Consider the following 23,960-nt stretch of genomic DNA (forward strand, 5'->3'; position numbering starts at 1 on the left):
ACTTCTTTAATTTGTAAAAACTTATGCTGAAGCTCACCAAATGTGTTCCATCGGTTTCATCGTGCGAGAGATGTTTTGTTCGGTTCAGAAGTGGTGATTTTGAGAACTTTAAAGACGATTATATGTGTGAAAAAAATTATTTTTTGCACCGAATCACTATGACAAATGGATCCATTACGATAACCAGAAGCGTAAGCCCGGTCAACCAGCCGAATCGAAAAAAAAATCAAATATTCATGGTGCTAAGGTAAGTTTGACTCAAGGTCAAACTCAGGGTCAAACTCAAGTTCGAACTCAAGGTCAAACTCAGGGTCAAACTCAATGTCAAACTCAAGGTCAATCTCAAGGTCAAACTCAAGGTCAAACTCAAGGTCAAACTCAAGGTCAAACTCAAGGTCAAACTCAGGGTCAAACTCAAGGTCAAACTCAAGGTCAATCTCAAGGTCAAACTCAAGGTCATACTCAAGGTCAAACTCAGGGTCAAACTCAAGGTCAATTTCAAGGTCATACTCAAGGTCAAACTCAGGGTCAAACTCAAGTTCGAACTCAAGGTCAAACTCAGGGTCAAACTCAAGGTCAAACTCAAGGTCAATCTCAAGGTCAAACTCAAGGTCAAACTCAAGGTCAAACTCAAGGTCATACTCAAGGTCAAACTCAAGGTCAATCTCAAGGTCATACTCAAGGTCAAACTCAGGGTCAAACTCAAGTTCGAACTCAAGGTCAAACTCAGGGTCAAACTCAAGGTCAATCTCAAGGTCAAACTCAAGGTCAAACTCAAGGTCAAACTCAAGGTCATACTCAAGGTCAAACTCAAGGTCAAACTCAGGGTCAAATTCAGGGTTAAACTCAAGGTCATAGTCAAGGTCAAACTCAAGGTCGAACTCAAGGTCATACTCAAGGTCAAACTCAAGGACAAACTCAGGGTTAAACTCAAGGTCAAAGTCAAGGTCAAACTCAAGGTCAAACTCAAGATAATACTCAAGGTCAAACTCAGGGTCAAACTCAAGGTCAATCTCAAGGTCATAGTCAAGGTCATAGTCAAGGTCAAACTCAAGGTCATACTCAAGGTCAAACTCAAGGTCAATCTCAAGGTCATAGTCAAGGTCAAACTCAAGGTCATACTCAAGGTCAAACTCAGGGTCAAACTCAAGGTCAATCTCAAGGTCATAGTCAAGGTCAAACTCAAGGTCAAACTCAGGGTCAAACTCAAGGTCAAACTCAAGGTCATAGTCAAGGTCAAACTCAAGGTCAAACTCAAGGTCATACTCAAGGTCAAACTCAAGGTCAAACTCAGGGTCAAACTCAAGGTCGAACTCAAGGTCAAACTCAGGGACAAACTCAGGGTCAAACTCAAGGTCGAACTCAAGGTCGAACTCAAGGTCAAACTCAGGATCAAACTCAAGGTCATAGTCAAGGTCAAACTCAAGGTCAAACTCAAGGTCATAGTCAAGGTCAAACTCAAGGTCAAACTCAAGGTCATACTCAAGGTCATACTCAAGGTCAAACTCAAGGTCAAACTCAAGGTCAAACTCAAGGTCATAGTCAAGGTCAAACTCAAGGTCAAACTCAAGGTCATAGTCAAGGTCAAACTCAAGGTCAAACTCAAGGTCATACTCAAGGTCATACTCAAGGTCAAACTCAAGGTCAAACTCAGGGTCAAACTCAAGGTCATACTCAAGGTCAAACTCAGGGACAAACTCAGGGTCAAACTCAAGGTCGAACTCAAGGTCGAACTCAAGGTCAAACTCAGGATCAAACTCAAGGTCAAACTCAAGGTCATAGTCAAGGTCAAACTCAAGGTCAAACTCAAGGTCATACTCAAGGTCAAACTCAAGGTCAAACTCGAACTCAAGGTCAAACTCAAGGTCAAACTCAGGGTCAAACTCAAGGTCAATCTCAAGATCAAACTCAAGGTCAAACTCAAGGTCAAACTCAAGGTCAAACTCAGGGTCAAACTCAAGGTCGAACTCAAGGTCGAACTCAAGGTCAAACTCAAGGTCAAACTCAGGATCAAACTCAAGGTCAAACTCAAGGTCATAGTCAAGGTCAAACTCAAGGTCAAACTCAAGGTCATACTCAAGGTCAAACTCAAGGTCAAACTCAAGGTCATACTCAAGGTCAAACTCAAGGTGAAACTCAAGGTCAAGTCATATGACTAGCCGTATATTGTGGTCGTTTTTGTCCAATGTTCGCATCAAACGAATCATTTGCGTTCGGTACAGTTTCCCAGATTTAAGCAGCTCACCCCTTTGCTCCCACCTAGTACAGATTATTACCTTAGCGCATAATCACAACTTCTGAACCGCACAAACTATATTTTCCACGTTGCAACCGCTAAAACACATTGGTGAGTAATCGGAGTGCTTCAGAGGCACTTTTTTAAAATTAAAGAAGTATAGCAAATAGCGCTTTAATGGTACAAAATTCGAAATTTTTTAAGCAAAAACAAGTAAAAGAGCTATATTCGGCTGTGCCGAATCTTATATACATACATACCCTTCGCCAAATTATACTCTAAAATAAATACTTAAATATTTTTAGGTAAACAACATTTTTTTAAATTTGTTAGTGAAAAAAATTGTATGGCAAAAAAGTTTTTTTAAAATTTCTTTATTATTTTTTAAAAAAAAATTTTTTTTGTAAGTTTTAAAAAATATTTTCCAATATACGAACAAATATTTTATAAAAAAGTGTAAACACGCGTCCAAGTACTAGTGACTAGTGTACTGTATAAAACTGCAGGGATTTACTTGCAAAAAAACACACACTCATAAAGTCAACTTGCAATAGTGTCAGTTTAAAATTTTGCAGTTATTTCGTGAGATCCAAATAACTATGTCTTAATAAGATGGCTCCAATTTGTACGAACCTAACAAAGGTGGTCGATGTACCCAACTAAAATTAAATTTTTGTTCGATTTAAAAAAGTATTTCATTGAATGCCTTTCCAAGCGTTGGAAAATTATTTGGATTTTTATATAAAAATTAACTAAAACACAAAAGTGGCTATTAAATGGTAAATAGTAGGGTCTTCAATTAATCGGGTTTCTGGTTAAATCGGTTAATGGAGCAATAATTAATCGGGATTTGGATTTAATCGGTTAATTTCAAATTATTCGATTAACCGATTAATTTCTATTTTAATTTTAAATTGAAAAGAAAACACGAATTTTTTGTATTTATATAAGCATTTTATTAATAACAAGAACAAAAAACATAACAAAACAATAAATAAAAATATACACATGTGAGTTTTTTTTCAGGGAATTTAAGGAGATTTTCTGAAATAATCTTTTAAACAAGGAATATAATTAAAATGCTTTCCTTTTAAACGATTTTTTTAGTTTTAATAAAGCTTGACTTGAAAAAACTATCTCACTGCTTATAGATGTTGGAGAAATCGAAAGTAAGGCATGATAAAGAATATCCAATTTCTCACTTCTTTATCTTAGTTTTTCTAAGCATTTAAAATCCTCCATCATACCATTGTAGTCCTTTTTGGATTTTTTTTAGATTTTGAATACTATAATAGTTTCTACCAACTCATTAGGACAAAGTTCATCATAGAACATTCTAGAAAAAAGGTTATTTCCAAATTCCTATTGCAAGAAGGGAATGTTCACGAGTTAAGAAGTAAAATTTGAGTGTTTAAAACGATAATCTATATATGGGGCATTTCACGTCAAGTGAACCAACTTTTGAAATCGATGTCTTCCGATCGCGATGAAATTTGCACCAATGTTAGTTCTATTGGATAGTAATTCGGACACCATTTTTCAACAAGATCGGTCAAGAACTCTCTGAGTTATAGGAGGTCAAAATTTGACATTTTGGCCAAACAGGTGTTTTTTTTTATCCATATAACTTATTACCTATTGTTCTTAGCAAAATGTGTCCCAAATAGTTTAGATAGCTATTTATGCAATCTTTCGAAAAAAAAAAATTAAAAAAATTTAATAAAATATTTTTGATTTTTTTTTTTAAATCAAAAATATTTTTGACTTTTTTTTTCAAAATGGGCCCTTTTTATTATTTTTTTTTATTTTTTTTAAGAAAGCTTAGGTCTTTTCCTAAGCGACCTATATGGTCGCTTAGTGGGATGCGAGTGGGATATCTATCAAAAAAAATATTTTGTAACTCAAGATTTAAAATTTTTGAATTTTTTTGCAAAATCAAAAACTTTGTTGACTTTTTTTAAAAAAATGGACCCATTTTTTAATTTTTTTTTTTTTGCTCAGAAGAAAGCTTATGTGTTTTCCTTTAACACCCTTTTTGTCGCTTAGTGGGATATATATATAAAAAAGTAACGTTACTGGCTGACTGACTCATCATCGCACAGCCCAAATTCGAACGTTTAGGGGGTAGAAAAGGGTAAAAACGGGTAAATTCGGTAACCTTATATCTTCAAAACTAATAAAGATACAAAAAAACTTAAAATTGCATGTTACTCGATTTAAAAAATAAGCTGACAGGTGTTTCGTACTTTTTCGAAATTCGTAAAAACTGTATTTTTGTACTTTTTTGCACCCTATGTATCTTTTAAACTAATAAACATTGAAACAAATTTTAAATCGTATTCTTTACTTGTCAAAAAATAAAAAAACATGAGTTTGGTACTTTTTAGAAATTCGAACCCTTAAGGGATAAAAATTGTGCTTATTTTTGGTACTTTTTCATAAAATATGTTTTACTATAATTTGACATAGACATACGAATATTTTACTATGAGCTCCCACCACGATACAGAAAATTATATGAACAAAATTTTACCACCGCAATGGGGATAAAAAAGGTACCAATAAGGGGATAAAATTGGGAAAATAACATTTTATTGCAAATTATTAAGCAAATTTTGATAATTTTTTTTAACATTGGTTCCTGGAATCTTAGAAAAATTAACTAACAGGTTGTTATTTGGAACTCGAGTACCAAGGTGTATTTTAGGCCAAATCCGGGTAAACAGTTTGGTACTTTTTTTAAAACATATTTATTCTTGGGCACATTAACACAGATTTTAATGGTTTGTAGCATAACATTTTTTTGCAAAAATGGAATATTTTTAAATTTCAAACTTGAGGGGTGTTCATGGAGGAAAAGGGAAATCGGTACTTTTGTCCTAATGGTACTTTTTTAATATTTTAAATTATTTCACTTATCGACATTAAAGGTAACTGATATATATCTGAGTGAAGTTAGTGTTAGAAATAGGGGATTATATTTAGGTACCAAAATGTGGGAACTGAACTATAGGTACTTTTATTCTTCTAATGGGACTTTTTGAAATGGACTTAGAAACATGAAATTAAGCATATATGGTCCTAAGTGAGTGAGAATTTTAGGGGGAGACTTTTTGGTACTTTTTCATTATGCGAATTGTACTTTTTGTAATTTCTTCACCAATGAACCAAGAAACATGAAATAAAGCATACATGGGCCCGAGTGGTTGGAAATCCACATGTGGCTGCTTTTTGGTATTTTTTCTATATTCTAATGGTACTTTTTGATTTTTCTATAGCAATGGACTTAGAAACATGAAATTAAACATATATGGTCCTAAGTGAGTTTGGATTCTAGGTGGAGACTTTTTAACACTTTTTCATTAATCTAATGATACTTTTTGAAATTTCTATAACAATGAACATAGAATCATGATTTCTTCAAAAACCTTAAAATCTCAAATTAGACACACATGATTCTGAATGAATTTGAATTCACAAAAGGTGACTTTAGTGGTAACTTTCTTTAGTATTTTCTATAATAATGGGATACTTAATAGTTCTATTTCTATAGATCTTTCTTCTAATTGGCGTGGCGAAGCGCACCGGGTCAGCTAGTTCTATATAAAGTGCAAAAAAAAAGAAATTTCTGTTAACACGTTAATCGACATAAATTAATCGGTTTATTTGTTATTTGAAAATCGTCAAATTTAAATTATTCGAACAGTTATTTGAACTAAAATTAATCGGTTAACCGATTTACGGTTAATCGATTGAATACCCTAATAAATAGTGGTACAAACAGAAAAAGGGCGATAATCTTATCACTTATTTTTGGGGGCCTCCCTATTCTTCCAATGTATGTGTGAGTATGCGTGCGTGTTTTTTTGCACACTGACAAACTGTATCAAATTGAATTTGAATGTTAATTAAATTTTTGGATTTTGGTGTTATTTAATTTGTTGGTTATTTTATTTTCAGTTGTTGTTGCTGCTGCTAGTGTTGTTGTATTTTAGTTTGGTAGTAGATTTAACAACAAGTATGTGCAACAGTGTGCAAAATACCTTTGTGTGTGTTGTTGTTGTTGGAAGTTGCCACTTTTTTTAATTCTTTAGTTTTTTTTTAGTTTGAAAAAATTTTTACCCCTGTTGGGTTTATTTAGTTGAAAGTTTTGCATGATTATTTGTGTACAGGTGTGTGTGTGAGAGACAGAGAGAGAGTAAATGTGTAAGAGTTTGTGTGTACATTTTCATAGTGTGTAATTGTTATATGCAGCACTAAATAGAAGGTATATTGATTTGAGCATTGCATTTGTTGCCCGAAATTCTAAGATAATATGGCATTCTCCCTCTAAGAATCTGAACAAAAGTTCTAACGATAAATTTAAAAATTAGTCTGTTATTTTGAGGGCGAAACGAAAAGTTTCGATAAAAAAAACAATTTTTGAACATCTATTCTTTTGAATTCGATTATATTTGGTATGTAAAGTTGTCCAGAATTTCCAAATTCGCTTCAGTTTGGTTTTTATATTGGTTTAAAGTTAATAAATATGGAATTGATTCGCTAATTTAAAAAACCAACCAAGCAAGAAAAAATTCAAAATTGAGTTATTGGGTGATTACTGTTTTGTAAACAGTATTTTCTGTTGAAATACATTTATTATCATGTTGGAAGTCGTATGTCATAAGATAAATAAACTATATGGCATATTTTCTGAAGAAAATTTACTTAAAATAACGTACAAAAGATCCTGGTAAATGGACCAACCTGTATATAATAAATTCGATGGCAGGTCATTAAGTCCTTGACTTTTTGAATTTGCCGCCTCTTAACTGCTTCTATCAAGCTGCGTCATTTAGTATGTGTCTGACTGCCATTGATATGATGATTTTCTCCAAAGGTCACGAGGTAGTCTGTCGTGACTTCTTCAAAATTACCAGCCAGACGGACGGACATCGTTTACAACTTCGCAACATGGTTTTGTAACCGTTGACGAGACAATAGGTTTTTTATTGTAAATCGGTAATAAAATGACTATTGTTACGAAATTGTACTTGAATTCAAATATAACGATTGATCGTAAGTATGGCAACGCTGTTTGCTGCGACCGTATATTCGAATTCGAATATTCAGTTAAAGAACATTGTAGAAAGTACACCACAGATGGCGTATGTATTAATAAGATCTAGAATATTCCAGCTTTGACAGTTAAAGTGCAATCTAGAGTGCAGATGGCAGTGTTATAAATAGTGGCAGAGGTTGCAGTCGTTAGTGAGTTTATCAGAGACGCTTTTCGAACAAACATGAACTGAGTGCCGTGTTTTTCAAGTGAATTCGTGTACATTGTAAAGTGTGTCTGTATTTCCGCGAATTTATAAACGTGTATAAAAATCATTGAGTGACTATTCAATTCTGTTGTTGTTGTACACTTTAAATAAATAAAGAGTTGTTACAATTTTTAAACTACTAAACGGCTTTTATTTGCAATCAAACGTATCCGGTTTATTTAAAGGAAATAAACCAACGTTTTGAAAAGGTTAAAAGGTAACACTATTTTGATGACCACAAGATGACCACTATTTTGATGACCACAAGAAATCTTAATTTTTGTAAGGGATAAACTTATTAAGAAACGTTGGACGAAATGTCTTAGCTCAATGAAGACTATTTTGTGAAAATAAAATGATTTTTTTTATCAAAAAAACTGTGTTGCAATCAAAAAGTCACGGACTTATTGACCCTCCCTCGTATGAAGAAAATCCTTAAAAACTGCAAGATACGTTTTTTGAGATATCCTTTGTTCTAGGAAAAAAATTTTGGATTCAATATCCCTTGTTTAAAAGAATATTTTTAGGAAAATATATTGAAACCTAATATTGTTAGCACTGGATGAGCCAATTAATATTAACATGCGATTTTACACCATTCAAGTATAAAATTTGAACTTTGAAGTAATTTTTATCTAAAACATTTTTGAATAGAGCTTTGATTTTGTGTGTATAGGTATAAATGAGTCGTTTCAGCTGAATATTATATTCCATTATTTTCAATTGCATTTAAAACTAAGTGCAAGTTGTTGAATTTTTGGTAATAAAAATTCGTTTTTTTTCTCTCTCTCTCTCTATTGTACAACTTTTCAGTTTTTGCTGTATTGTGTGGATTTACGTCAATTTCAATTTACATAATTTTATGCATTTTACAATTTGCCAAAAGGATTTCTATTCAATATGAATGTATTTCACATTTAATTCTACACAAAAATAACTATTGATTTTAATTAACATAAATATTTATGTTCATATGTATGAGTGAGCAAATACTTATGTGTGTGTATTTGTGTGAGTTCGCATGTGTGTGTATTCATGTGGATATCCATATGTGTGTGTGTGTTGATGGTGAACAACCTGAAGGCGTATTTCAAATTTAATACACATTGCAATTTGTTTTACTACAAGTGGTACTTTATTTCGAGTAAAACCAACAAAAAAAAAACCAAAACATTATTCAATAGCAGTGAAAACAAAATAACAAACTACCAAAATTAAATCAATTGTTTAATAAATTTGTTTGTGTGTTTAGAATTTATAATACCAATTACAATTATTTACGGAAATTAATGGTGTGTTTGAGAAACTAGCTAATAATTACACAGTGCAACAGTGAAAAAAACACACGATCATGACAGTATAGATTCGACTCTACTACCAAAGGGTAGTAAAACCCTATACTCAGTTTGCCCATTTTGGTGACCGATTTTTTTTTATGGGCCCCCAAAGTTTCTGAAAATCAGTGGGGCCTCTAAAAAAGGTGTCATCAGGTTTTGGTTAACAGCTAATTCAGACTTTGTGCTACGGCTTAACTTTATATGGCAATAATATAGCTAAGAGTCCGCCAAATAAATTTTGTTAAAATTTGTTTCCAAAAAATAGCTTTTTCGTGCACTTTTGTTGAAAAAATATAGGAAGAAAATTTTTTTTTTTTACTTTTTTTAGAATAACTTCCAGGGACTCCTAATTTTTCAATAACAATATCCCGCAAAGTTGTAGCTACGGTAAATTTGAATAACTCTCGTGAACATATCAATGCAATCCGAACATACCTAGGTATTCTAAATAGCTGTCAAAAATCACTTTGTAGCTTAAAATTTGTAGTTTTTTACTAATTTTTGACTCTAAAACAATAATTTTTTGTTAAAAATGTATGTTCGAGTGTATACTTCTCTATTGTGCTGGAATAACGAAGAATGGGCAAATCATTATCGGTATGATCCGGGCGCATAACTTTATCCAATCTTGATCATGCAAGACCGGCTTGATGCAAGATATGAAAAAACTTTAAAATTTTTGAAAGTGGGCAAGGTTTGTGGAACTTCTGAAGTGTAAATATAAGCTTTTTATATAAGTTTTTGATATCGGTGGAAACCTTATGACTTAAAGATTGACATTTTAGTGAAATGAATAATTTTGTGACGTCATTTACCTTAAAAACTAATAATATTTTAAAATGGTGATTTTCCATCAAGAAAAATAAAAACTTTGAATTAATGTAAAATTTGAACAGTTACAGACATCACAATAAAATTTGGAAGTAATATAGACCTAAATATTCGTAAGTCAATGGCATCACTAATGTTGCCATTCTTTGTTTTTAAACACCGAAATTCCTGAAACGGCGAAAATTTGTTCCAAAAACGAAGTTTTTTTTAGAAAATAGCCCACTTTGACGTTATTTACAGCATGATAGTAAAAACGTTCTGTATGTATATAAACAACATATGGGGCTATACAAATGTGATGAGCTTTTGAGGGTCGGTGTTTTGCGTTTTTAGAATTTTTTACTCAAACCTAATTTTTTTTTTTCAAAATTGCCCAAGTTTGGATAGGGCTGGGGGGTACAATGTCCGCTTAAGTTAGTCAAATTTTACCTTATATGTTTTTGCATTAAGTTCTCTTTCCAGATCATAAAAAAATTTATATAGTCCCGAAGAAAATTAGTTTTTTATAAAAGAAAAAATATGGGGACTTTTTTGGGAAAAAACTTAAAAAACACACGCATACAAAGTTGAAATATATAAAAAGATGCTTCAACTTTGGATGCGTGTAACTTTTTATAGGGACGAAATAATTGTTATCAGATTTGTTTTATTTTCTTTAGAATTTTATCGCAAATATACGTCATATATAAAAAAACAAATTTCGACCTTTCGTAGGCCCATCAAATTTAAAATACGAAAAAAAGATCGGGCAAAATTTAAAAAAATATTAAACCCAAATATCTCTTGAACTAAAAGAGATAACTACAGATAAAATCATATTTTTTGTAGACCTTCTCAAGGTCTATCTATATTTGAAATTGCAGCTCATTCGGATCATAAATGACTTTTTGGTAATTTTTTTATAAATGTGTGACATTGAAGGTCCACCCACTGATCCCCATTCCGAACACCTCAGCCGAGTAAATAATACAGCACAACATAGAAGTGTGGACTTGATAATACTATTTTTACAAAAAAATCTTTGTTTTAGCGTCAAAAAATAGGAAAAACGAAAATTGTTAAGGTACAAAGTGATCTTTATGTGCTATGTAGAGTGACTAGACACATTCAGAATGCATTGATATGTTCACAAGAGTTATTCAAATTTACCGTAGCTACAACTTTGCGAGATATTGTTATTGAAAAATTAGGAGTCCCTGGAAGTTATTCTAAAAAAAGTAAAAAAAAAAAATTTTCTTCCTATATTTTTTCAACAAAAGTGCACGAAAAAGCTATTTTTTGGAAACAAATTTTAACAAAATTTATTTGGCGGACTCTTAGCTATATTATTGCCATATAAAGTTAAGCCGTAGCACAAAGTCTGAATTAGCTGTTAACCAAAACCTGATGACACCTTTTTTAGAGGCCCCACTGATTTTCAGAAACTTTGGGGGCCCATAAAAAAAAATCGGTCACCAAAATGGGCAAACTGAGTATAGGGTTGTACTACCCTTTGGTAGTAGAGTCGAACCTATACTGTCATGATCTTGTGTTTTTCCAAAAGTCTCCATTTGTTGCATAGTGTTATTAAACAAATTAATAAAAATGTTTATGAACAATAGGGATATAATAAAATTCTAAATATGTATATATAAAATACAGAATCTGTAGTCATGAAATTTGGTGTGTAGGTTCCCCTCTTCCCGTATAGATTAGAGTTGGGCATAATCGTTCTTTTTACTGATTATTCATTTTTGTTCATTACAAATAAATGAACAAGTTTGTTCTTTTTGTTCAGTTGTTCATTTTTATTCTGCGGTGTTTGGCTGAACTAAGTGATTGAACGATTTCTCTGTGAATGTATTTGCAGATGGTGTACAAAACGAACAGGTCACAATTGCTTTTAGAAACAAATTAGGCAGGATTTTTAAAAATGAAGAAAAGAAGAATGTAATCAAATTCAAACAACTTAAATGCAATTTAAAAACGTTTTTCAAAATATAAATTTGAAACCCGTACAGAAATGTCAAACGAACAAAAAGAATAAAGTGAATAAAAAGAACAATAAAGAACAAGAAGGTTGAACAACTTCACATTGTTCACTTGACTGAATTGTTCAATTGAACTTGTTCGTTCATGAATAATTCAATTCTAGTATAGATCCACTAAGCAGGGATGTAATGTTTATGGGGTAAATTTGGTAATATCCTCTTAACTAATACAGATACGAATGTAATAATTTATATAAAATTATTTAAATCGTGGTATAAATTAAAAAAAAAACAAATAGTACCATTAGAATTACAAAAAAGTGCCAATAATTCCCTGATTTAAAAGTACCTAATTGCATGCTTCTAGATTCATAAATATAGAAAATTCACAAATTACTATTAAGTATATTCAGAATCAAATGCGTAAAATCTCATGTTTCTCAGGTTCATCATAATAGAAAATTCAAAAAGTAACTATAAAAAGCACCAGTTAGTCCAGATTTGTGCTTTCTAACTTCATGTGGGTGTAAGTTTGTGTCCCTTGGAGCATTAATGAAGAAAATTCTAAAATTATCATAAGAATAATGAAAAAGTGCAAATAACTCCATTTTGTGAGTTTAGTTTCATGTCATTTAGGACCATTATTATAAAATATTCCACAAATAGGAGGGCAGGTCAATTAGTCCCTGACTTTATAAATTTCCCGACACTTAACTAAAAGGGCAACATTATTCCTATCAACATGCTTGAGGAGAAAATGGAAAAAAGTGAATTTATTTTTTGAGGGAAAATTCAAACTTGATAAACACTATGGAAACTCTGCACCAGCAATTTCAATGGTAAAAAAGTGGTTTACTAAATTTAACACCCGAAACAATTGAAAAATTCACGATATAGTTTTGGCCGATCAGAGATTGAAAGTGCGAAAGATTGTGGAAGCCATAAGCATCTCATATGGCTCAGTGGTTTCAATTTTGAATGATCACTTGGTTATGAGAAAGTTTCCACAAAATGGGTGCTGCATTTAATAACAATCGACCACAAACGCTATCAAGGGACAGCTTTGCAAGAGTGTTTGCATTGTTCAACCTCATTATGGACGAATTCTTGCGCCGTTTCTTAACCGTGGAACCACCACAACACACCTGAGAGCTATTAGCAGTCAAAACAGTGGGTTTGTTGGGGTGTATCGGCACCAAAAGGTTTATCAGCCAGTAAAGTCATGGCGACCGTTTTTTGGGATGCACCACCTTTAAATGGGTAAAACAATTATTATATTGGGTCAATTTAATGAAAATTTGATTTTAAAAAAAAGTCAAAAAAGTTTTTGATTTCGGAAAAAAAATATTAAAAATTTTTTATTTTTTTTTTTAAATATTTTTTTTCGAAAGATCGAAGAAATAGCTATCTATACTATTTGGGACACATTTTGCTAAGAACAATAGGTAATAAGTTACATGGATAAGAAAAAACCCCTGTTTGACCAAATTGTCAAAATTTTACCCCCTATAACTCAGAGAGTTCTCGACCGATGTTGTTGAAAAATTGTGTCTGAGTTACTATCCAATAGAGCTAACCTTGGTGCAAATTTCATCCCGATCGGAAGACATCGATTTCAAAAGTTGGTTCACTTGACATGAAATTCCCCATATATAAAATAAACATTTATGACCGATAAAGTCCAATTTCGGAAGGACATTTGTATGGGGTCTAGGTGAAATAATGAACCGATTGCAGCCAGTTTCAGTAGGCTTCGTCCTTGGGCCAAAACAATAATATGCACCAAATTTTATCGAAATATCTTCAAAATTGCGACCTGTACTCTGCGCACAAGGTTTACATGGACAGCCGACCAGCCAGCCAGCCAGACGGACGGACATCGTTTAATCGACTCAGAAAGTGATTCTGAGTCGATCGGTATACTTTTTGGGCGTTACAAACATCTGCACAAACGCATTATACCCTCCCCACTATGGTGGTGTAGGGTATAAATATATTTTTTACGTGAGAATAACAAACTTTTGTATTTTAAAAAACTCATGAAAAATCGAAAACGGCAGAAATTGTTCAGGTTTATTACTTTGTCGCAAAGCTGTATATAATGCAACAAAATGAGATATCGATCATACAAAAACGATTGATTAATTTCGAATTCATTCACAATTAAGTGAATCCGTTCATTTTCACAAAATTTTACTTTTTTGTTTGATATACGTAAAATTGAGTAGTTAATGTTCTTCTTTCGATTGATTAAATTTTGAAAACATTTTCACATGCTATGTACAAATTTTTATGATCGATATCTCATTTTGTTCCTATTACATGTGGCTTTGCAAAAAAGCAATAAATCTGAATAATTTCTGCGTTTTCGATTTTTCATGAGTTTTTTAAAATATAACATGTTGCAATTTTCACGTAAAAAATATATTTTTTTTGCTTCAATTTGATATTATAACTCCGAAAGTACTGAGCCGATTAAAACGCAATATTAAAGGTTATGTAAATTTGAACTTTTCTAAATTTATTTTAATAATATAGGATTAACCATTTTTGAGTTATCATAAATTATGTGGAGAAATGTCTAAAAAAAATTCACAATTTTAGAAAAAAAAAAAATTTAATAAAACTTTTGCATAGAATTTAAAATTTGGACCATATTTGTACTAATGTAATCACAATACATCAAAATTGTGTAGTGGTTTAAAAAGCCTCTAAAATTTGTTCGATTTTGTTGCCCTGTGTTATAGTTGTTTGGGCTACCAACGGGTTACTATTAACCAACTTAAAGCCTTTTTTATGTAACAGGTCATTTTCATATGAAAAATTAATTTTTGCTTAGAAATATGGCTGATACAGATTATCGTCCTTTTTCCATTTGAACCACTTTTTACTAATTTTATAAAAACAAATATTTTTTGTTGATAACTTATAATCATTTTTGGTTTGGTTATATCTGATCGTCCTTTATCAATTTAGAGCTATATTTACCAACTTATATCCACTTTTTTGCATCACTTAGTTTTAATATAAAAAATATATTTTTGCTTAAAACTATAAGCGAATTTCCATCCAATTGGAAATAATTGAAGTAGCAAAGCGCAACGGTTGAGGTAGTGTTTTCATAATTTAAACAAAAAATATTAAAAAAAAAATCAAATAAATTCTTAAGTGAACTACAGGTGGTATGAGTAATATTTCTCACAGATTCGTTTTTATACCCACCACTAAACAGATTATATATTGATATTATCATTCCATGTATAAGGCTTTGAACTATCGCGCTGGGTCCTTATGAAATTCTAAGACTATTAAGGTTTGTCCGTCCATCCGTCTGTCCGTATAATAATATGTCTCTTGAAATAAAACAAACTAGTTTTCGCTCTTATATTAATGAATTTATATAATTTTATAGTAATTCAAAGACAATAGAAATCGTCAAATCTTTTAAAACATTTCTCCTTATACAACACTAAATCAACAACTACCCAAGGTAACAATAGAATACTTAATAATCCCGACTGGTCCACTAATCCTATACTGCCATTGATAGGCGATAGTAATAATGAAAAATGCATGAATAATTGTTGAATATTTGAAAACAATTGTATGAGAGAAACACAAAAACACACATAAATAACGAGAGCATAGAAATTGAAAATATGGAAATTAGTTTTGAAAATTTACGAAATAAAAACAAACACTTTCGCAAACTTAGATAGTCTGACAATGGGAAATAATAAACAACTAAATACTACTAATACGGGAATTTGCAACTCTGGCTACAATTGATAACAGGCACAAACATGCATAACATACAAGGGCAAACAATACAATTGTAGACAATTCCCGGCCTGTTAAAGTTGGTACAATTGTGAACCATTATGTACAATTGAAAGCTAGAAAAGTACCAAGGTTCTAGAATGTTTTGTATTAATATTTAACTAGATCTGCATTCTTTGAAACTTAACCATTTAACCCGCAAGAGTGCCTCAAGGCATGTATTACAAAACACCATTTATCTCAAAAAATTAATTATAAATTGGTTTTTAAATTTAACTGTGACTTTAGTTACAGATTTGTTAACATTTCCCTTGAAGGTCGAAATGCATTCTGACTTTTAGTTTTTGTTCTCTCAGCTGTTTTGTGAGCGATGTCATAATTTTAGCACGTGAAATTTTGTGTGTCATTTTTTCTAAATCAAAGTTTTACTAACTTTATTAGTTTTTCAATAAAATCGTATCATAATTATTGTTTTTATACCTAAAACGGCAACAATGCCCTGAGGCCCTCTTCACCTTTTTGTACCTGGTTCCTGAACTTAATTTGCAAATAAGTTTCCGATGGCTGTCCTGAGTTTATTGAGTCATAATTACCTTAAAACAAATTATTCGACAACTTTTTTTTAGCTTTAAAGTTTGCGGGTTATAGTGTTAACAAAATCAGCCCTATTCAAGAAATCTATAATTTATTTTTTAATTATTCTAAATTCCCGGTTCTTAACTGAAAGGGGAACACGGCTCCTGTCTACAAGCATCTGTCCGTTGACTAATGTCAAACTTTGAACAAGCTGCGTAATTTAGTTTGTGTTTGACAGTCATTGAGAGCATACTACCTCGCGACAGGAGGAGAAATTGAAAAAAGTGAATTTCTTCTGCCTCCATCCATCACTCAAATAATGGAGATTGAAAGCGCGAGATATTGTGCAAACCGTAATTTACAAAAGCAAAAATGATAAGAAAATTGAGATCAGGATAAACCCTGTCTATGTGTTGGTACAATTAAAATCAAAGGCAAAATATTGTCCCAAACATTTTGGTACAATTTGTAAATTTCACATTTGCATTCCTGGTTAAGCATCCTTGTGCTCGTAACACAAATAGAAAGGATGGCAAGCAACAACAACAGCAAACAAATACCAAAACCGACCGTCAACCAATAACAAAAGAAAATCATAAATAAAAGAACCAAGCAACGAATAAATGTGTAAATGAATGAATGAATAACTGCAGAGGAGATGAGAGCAAACAGAAGAGGAGCAGAAATAAAAATGAATGAATGAATGGCTGAATAAGTGAACTTATGTTGTCGCAAATGAAGCTTAGTCTAATGCTGCGGTAGGGATTAAATGCTCGCTGACACCTGGTGACTAACTGACTTACTGGCACAATGACTGACAGCCACCAAATAAAAGACACAAATATGAATTTCAACTGTGTTGTACAATATTTTGTTTTGGCCATGACAGTGTTTTCAAATTAAAACATATTTTTCGTTGCTGTTTTCTATTTCATTTCATATACCGTGTTTCTAAATGAAATCAATAGATAGAATAGAATGGAATGAAGGAGGCAGGGAAAGAGAGGTTGTTCAGTTCAGATGAGTAGAAACATAAATGTTTAAATTCTACCTGAAACTTAAATAACCTCAAAGCATAAATGTTTGGATTTTTATGTTAGACACTCTACGTAAGGCAACATAAATGGAATTAAAATCATATTAGTTTTGTGTAACACAAAATAAACTTAGCAAAAATGGTGATATCAGGCGAATTTTTACCACCCTCCCCACTAGAATTGTTATTTGTATTGTAGAAACACGATGTGAAAAATATTAAGATGATAGCGTAACATTAACTGGTGACGCAGCAGTTTTGAGGTGCATTTACAAGAGGAAAAAATGCAATTTTTCAGTTTTTATAATAATTTTGCCTTTAAAAAATTACTTTTGCAATTTTTGCAAAATAATTACACACAATTGTCTTTCAAATGATATAAAATCCAAAAATTGGTTAAAAAATGTTAAACTTACTAAAAATTCCTCAGGCCATTATCGTGCCTCAGGCCACTAGAACAAGAAATGTAGGAACAAAATTAACATATTTTGTGAAATATTAAAATAATAGCTAATTTTTACTTAAAATATATCCGTATTTACTTGTATACGAGTTTTTGTCTTCGTAGGATACCGCTAACCTATTAGCAGGTATAGCCAAAAAAAATAATTTTTTTAACGGCCATTTTAAATTTTTTAAAAATTTTGTTTAACAAATTTCATAATTTGTTGATCATCACATTGGGATTTATTGAAAATATAATAGGGAATAAAAATATGAAAAAATTATGAAAATATCTCCTATCGTTTTTCCGTACCTTCGATTTAAATTTTGCGATTTTTGAAAAAAAAATGAGCCCAATTATCTTACTGTTATGAATTTTAAGTAAAACCTGTTCAAAATATTATAGTTCACATAATTCTAAAGACACTGTGAAAGTTTTACGTTCACCCTTAAATCGTGAAGGTCAAAGGTGAAATTTTTCAATATTTGGAAATTCTAATGGAAAGATAGCAAATGTTATATATTTTTGGAAAAATTTTAATGAAACTTAAGAAAAATCCAGCATAACAATACAAAAATGGAAATTAACCCTTAATAGCACTTGAGGTTTAAATTACCCTCAACTTTTAAATTTATTCAATATCTGGTATTTGGTAATTTTTAAAATTTTAGGAAATATTTGTCTCTTTAAATTGGCATAGACATATTAATTTTTTATTATGAGCTCCCACTATGTTATTGAAATTTATTTAAGTAAAACTTCCTAAATATTGGATCATCCAGTCACACAAAAATTAACTACTATGTCTCCCATAACAAAAAGGATTTGAATAAATTTTTTATTTTACTTCAATAGGGGGAAAAGTACCAAATTGGAGAATAACATTAAATGTGTTTTATTAAAAATATTAAGAAAACTTTGATGAAATCTTAAACATTCGCTCCTCTAATTACATAAAACATAAACCAATAAAATATTATTTGCAACTCGAGTACGAAGGTGTGGCAAAATTCAAGTAGAAACTTTGGTACTTTTTTAAAACATAATTTTTCTTGAGCCAATAAACGCATATTTACATCGTTTGAATCATAGCTGCATCACACAAACTTTAGCCAAAATGGAACATTTTTAAAATTTAAGCTTGACGTGCAAGAAGGAAAATGTGGTACATTTTGTTCTGGTACTTTTCTACTAATTGTTAATTAATCACCATAAAAACTTAAAATGTCATTGACATGCTTGACAACAATAACGTATGGCCGCCTACATAATTATTTTTCGTTCTTCTAATGGTAATTTTCTTTAATAATGAACCTATAAACATGAAATGGTCCTGAGTAAGTAAGAATAATAACACAGGGCAACAAAATCGAAAAACATTTTAGAGGCTTTTTAAACCACTACACAATTTTGATATATTGTGGTTCCAGTAGTACAAATATGGTCTAAATTTTAAATTCTATGGAGAAGTTTTTATACCCTACACCACCATAGTGGGGAGGGTATTATGCGTTTGTGCAGATGTTTGTAACGCCCAAAAATATTAGTCTAACACCCACCTTAAAGTATACCGATCGACTTAGAATCAATTTCTGAGTCGATTAAACGATGCCCGTCCGTCTGGTTGGCTGGCTGGCTGTCCATGTAAACCTTGTGCGCAGAGTACAGGTCGCAATTTTGAAGATATTTCGATCAAATTTGGTACATATTACTTTTTCGGCACAAGGACCAAGCCTATTGAAACTGGCTGAAATCGGTCCATTATTTCACCTAGCCCCCATACAAATGTCCCCTCGAAATTGGACTTTATCGGTCATAAATGTTTAATTTATCTATGTATCTACACAAATTTCGCTCCAAATAAGTTTTATATATACAAAATTCATGTCACCAAATTTTGTTACGATCGGTCCATAATTTGTCATAGCTCCCATATAGACCCGCTTCCGAAAATCACTTTAACGTGCATAAATCGCTTAAAAATGTTGGTATACACACAAAATTCAACATAGTTAACTTTAATATAGACATAAATCACACGACCTAATTTTATGGTGATCGGTCCATAATTGGTTATAGCCCCCATATAAGGCCCACTTCCGAAAATCACTCAAAAATAAAAATTATTAAAATTTTAAAAGAAAAATATTTTTACTCATTTACTTGGTGTAGGGTATTATATGGTCGGGCTTGACCGACCATACTTTCTTACTTGTTTTTAAAAATTGTTTTTGTAAAATTGTGAACTTTTTAAACGTTTCTCCACATAATTTATAATAACTCAGAAGGGGTTAGTTCGATATTACTCAAATAAACTTAGAAAAGTTTAGATTTACATAGCCTTTAATCCGCTTATATATTGCGTTTCAATCGGTTCAATCGTTTCGGAGATAATAACAAATTGAAGAAAAAAAAATATTTTTTTTTGACGTGAAAATAGCAAATTTTTTTGTTTTAAAAATCACGAAAAATCGAAAACGGTAGAAATTGTTCAGGTTTATTGATTTATCACAAAGCCGCATGTAATAAAAACAAAATGAGATATTGATCATAAAACTGGATTGATTACTTTCGAATTTATTGACAATTAAGTGAATTCGATCATTTTCACAAAATTTTAGTTTTTTTGTTTGATATACATAAAATTGAGTAGTTAATGTTCTTCTTTCGATTGATTGAATTTTGAAAACATTTTTCCCATGCTTTCTAATTTCCACATATATATTGCATTACAATCGTCTCAGTAGTTTAGAAGTTATAATAACAAATTCAAGCAAAAAAATATATTTTATGTGAAAATAGCTATTTTTTGTTTTCAAAAAATCATTAAAAATCGAAAACGTAAGAAATTGTCCGGGTTTATCACAAAGCATCATGTAATAGAAACAAAATGAGATATCGATCATAAAACTCGATTGATTCCTTTCGATTTTCTTCACAATTACTTAAGTGAATTCGCTCATTTTCACAAAATGTTTTTTTTTTGTTTGATATGCATACAATTAAGTAGTTAATGTTCTTCTTTCGAATGATTGAATTTTTAAAACATAAATTTTGTATAAATTTTCTTGTATATATTGCGTTTCAATCGGCTCAGTAGTTTAGCAGTTATAATAACAAATTGAAGCAAAAAAATATATTTTTTTATGTGAAAATAAAATTGCAAATTGTTTTGTTTTAAAAAATCATGAAAAATCGACAACGGTAGAAATAGTTCAGATAATAGGAACAAAATAAGATATCGATCATAAAAATCGATTGATTATTTTCGAATTTATTCACAATTAAATTTATGTAAATTCCAATTTTTATACCCTTCACCTTCGTGAGAAGGGAATGTATAAGTTTATCATTCCGTTTGTAATTTCCACAACATAATTTTCCGACCCTATAAAGTTTATATATTCTGGATCCTTATAGATAGCGGAGTCGATTAAGCCATGTCTGTCTGTTAAAATCAATTTTCTGAAGACCCCAGATATCTTCGGAAGCCAAATCATCAATAATTCTGTCAGACATGCTTTCGAGAAGTTTCCTATTTAAAATCAGCAAAATCGGTCCTCAAATGGCTTATTTTTGACCTATTTTTAACCTATATCTGGATTACTAAGTCATTAATATAGACAATATGGATATCTAATGATAGATATTTCAAAGACCTTTGCAACGACGTAAAGACCATAGTAAGTTGGATCTACAATGGGTCAAAATCGGAAAAAATATTTTTTAACCCGAATTTTTTTTTCACCAAAATAAATTTTAAAAACTAAAATTTTTTTTTTAAATTTAATTCGAACAAATTTTTTTTCCAAAAAATTAAAAAAACAACTTTGGAAAAAAATAAATCTTGTTTAACTAAAAATATTTAAAATTAGTATTTTGAAGTATAATTTGGTGAAGGGTATATAAGATTCGGTACAGCCGAATATAGCTCTCTTAGTTGTTTAAGTTTACTTTAATAATATCGGACTAACCGTTTTTGAGTAATCATAAATTATGTGGAGAAACTTATAAAAAATTTACCTAAACATTTTTTTTTAAAAAAACCTCTCCATAGAATTTAAAATTTGGATCATGTTTGTACTACTGGAACCATAATACATCAAAATTGTGTAGTGGTTTAAAAAGCCTCTAAATTATTTTCGATTTTGTTGCCCTCTGTAATTAATTGAGAATAAATGACAGATATTTCCCTTCAAAATGACATATAAGCTATTAAAAACAAAAAACAAATAATATCTTCTAAAATAATACACGAAATTATATGTATAAGTAAGTAAGGGCTTTTGGTACTTTTTGAATCGACTGCTACTTTTTATTTTTTCTAAGGGAATATTTGATTTTTTCTATAATATCATTAAATTAGATAGATCTGATCTTGAGTGAGTGCGAATCCAATCAATGGTACATTCTATTGTACATTCAAGGGACTAAGTGGACTAATGAATCGAAAAGCATTACGTTAAACACATTTGAATGATTCTAAGAGAATGCGAATCCCCTAAGGATTATGAATGAAATTTCTTGAATTTTATAAATTAACGAACTTTTGAAACATACAATTAGACCCATTTGATCCTGACTAAAGTAGGTTTATGTTATGATCAATTTTATGCGATCTAATATAACTAGTCTTTGTAAAGATACACATCTACATAGGAGATATAACAAAAACTATTATTTAAAAACAACCAACAAAACTCTAGCATATTTAACTGGATCAAATGTATATTTATAGCCGACCATACTTCCTTAGTTGTTTGTTTGTGTAAGTATTAACAGGTAAAAATGTATGTGTGTGTATTGGAGTGTGTCCTTGGGTTTGTGTGTAGACAAACAGATGTTTACCTTTAAAACTGGAACAAAATTCATAAACGAGAAATAAAAACAAGATAAAAAAAGTATATTTTGATTAAATATATGAGAGAGTTGGCTGCTGGCTGGAATGGGTGTTGCAGGCGTTGCAATCTTCAGCTAAAGCATTTTGAGTTAATGTATTTAGAGTGTTTGTGAATGTATGTGTGTCTTTTAGCTGTAGTACAGATGTTTTTTGCTTTTCATTTTCATATCATATTTTTTGTTGTTTTTATTATTTTTTTAGAAAAAAAAGCATCAAAAACAAAAATATAAATGACAACAACTTTTCAATTTAGTTTATGGAAAATCCTGGAAAAGTAAGCGAATCTACTGCTAAACCCAGCTACGGTATGCTTGACTTAAAATGGTTTAGCTTGTTTTTCTTTTGGTTTTTTATATGAATTTAAAGGAATGAGGTCTTAGCTGGATTATGACATTCGAAAATAATTGCAACAATAGAAATTAAAATGTCTCTCAGTTGTATAGAAGACGGGCTGGCTGCTAGAAGCTAAGCGTGTGGGTTTTAGGGTAAATTAGGAATTAGAAAAAGTACATTTTTTATCGAATGGAAGAGCCAGAGAAAAAATATAGTTGTACCTGATCGCAGCAAGCATTTTAACATGATTACAAGTTATTTAACAATGTTATGGTTACTGCAATTATTAATATTGTTGCCGTAACCATAATACAATTCACATGATTGCAGCAAACATTATTGCAGTAATTAAGTATAAGTTTGACGCAATCATATTTATCTTCACAATCATAAATATCATTGCTAAATCATGTGAATCGTAACTGTAATATGTTATCGCAACTATATCTAATTACAGTAACCATAATATGCTTGAAACATGCTAAACTATATATTTATCTGGGTAACATCTTTTGTTTGAGATTCTGTGAAAGCATGTTATAGAAGAAAATGATTCCATTCTTTTGTAAGAATGTTGTGCAAAGCCGGCTGGCTGTCTGTCTTCCTGCTTGTTACCTTATGTACTCGTACAGTCGTATTACTTTTCGTTTGATTGCGCAATTTCAATATAAAGCGCGCATTATGTAGCGCCTGATGCTGATTAGAAATCGATGAGCAGCAATTGATATTTTCCTCTTACTCCTGCTGCAGCTGCTGGTGCTGCCGCTGTTGTTAACGTTGGCATTAGTGTTGTTTGTTTGGTTAGTGATGTGAGTGAGTGAGTTTAGCGTTTTGTTTTGGTGTTGGTGTGTTGTTTTGTTACCAATTCCGAGCAGCAATGGCAATAATATTGTTGTTGATGAGTTGTAGAAGATGAAGAGTGGTGGAGGTATTATAATGAAACTCCGGCGTTCGAATAACAAACAGGCACAGTATGGTGCAATAAATGACTGAACAAACGAACGAATGAATGAACGAATGTATTGCATAAATCAAAATGATTTCGAAATCAATTTTGAAGCGCTAAACGAAAATATCATTGGAATATTATGATGGCAAAACAGCTAAACAAAATGAGCAAAACTAAAAGAATAAACAAATGGCTGTTGGCTGTGGATAGAAAGATGGATAGTCGGACGCATAGATATAGGTGAATGGATTGGTTAGATAT

The 23,960-nt window shown here is 31.2% G+C and overlaps 1 protein-coding gene across 1 annotated transcript in view; it reads left to right on the top strand.

Annotated features, from left to right (window-relative positions):
• Positions 1-23,960, top strand: part of LOC135956844 (repetin-like) — a 103,538-nt gene that overhangs the window by 34,961 nt on the left and 44,617 nt on the right. Inside the window, exons 2-5 of the mRNA XM_065507439.1 lie at positions 432-839; positions 936-1,223; positions 1,284-1,775; positions 1,836-2,033. Coding sequence (XP_065363511.1) covers positions 432-839; positions 936-1,223; positions 1,284-1,775; positions 1,836-2,033 — 1,386 coding nt within the window. The remainder of the gene's footprint in view (positions 1-431; positions 840-935; positions 1,224-1,283; positions 1,776-1,835; positions 2,034-23,960) is intronic.

The sequence above is a fragment of the Calliphora vicina genome, chromosome 4 (assembly GCF_958450345.1).
Source record: "Calliphora vicina chromosome 4, idCalVici1.1, whole genome shotgun sequence".
Taxonomy (NCBI): Eukaryota; Metazoa; Arthropoda; class Insecta; order Diptera; family Calliphoridae; genus Calliphora; species Calliphora vicina.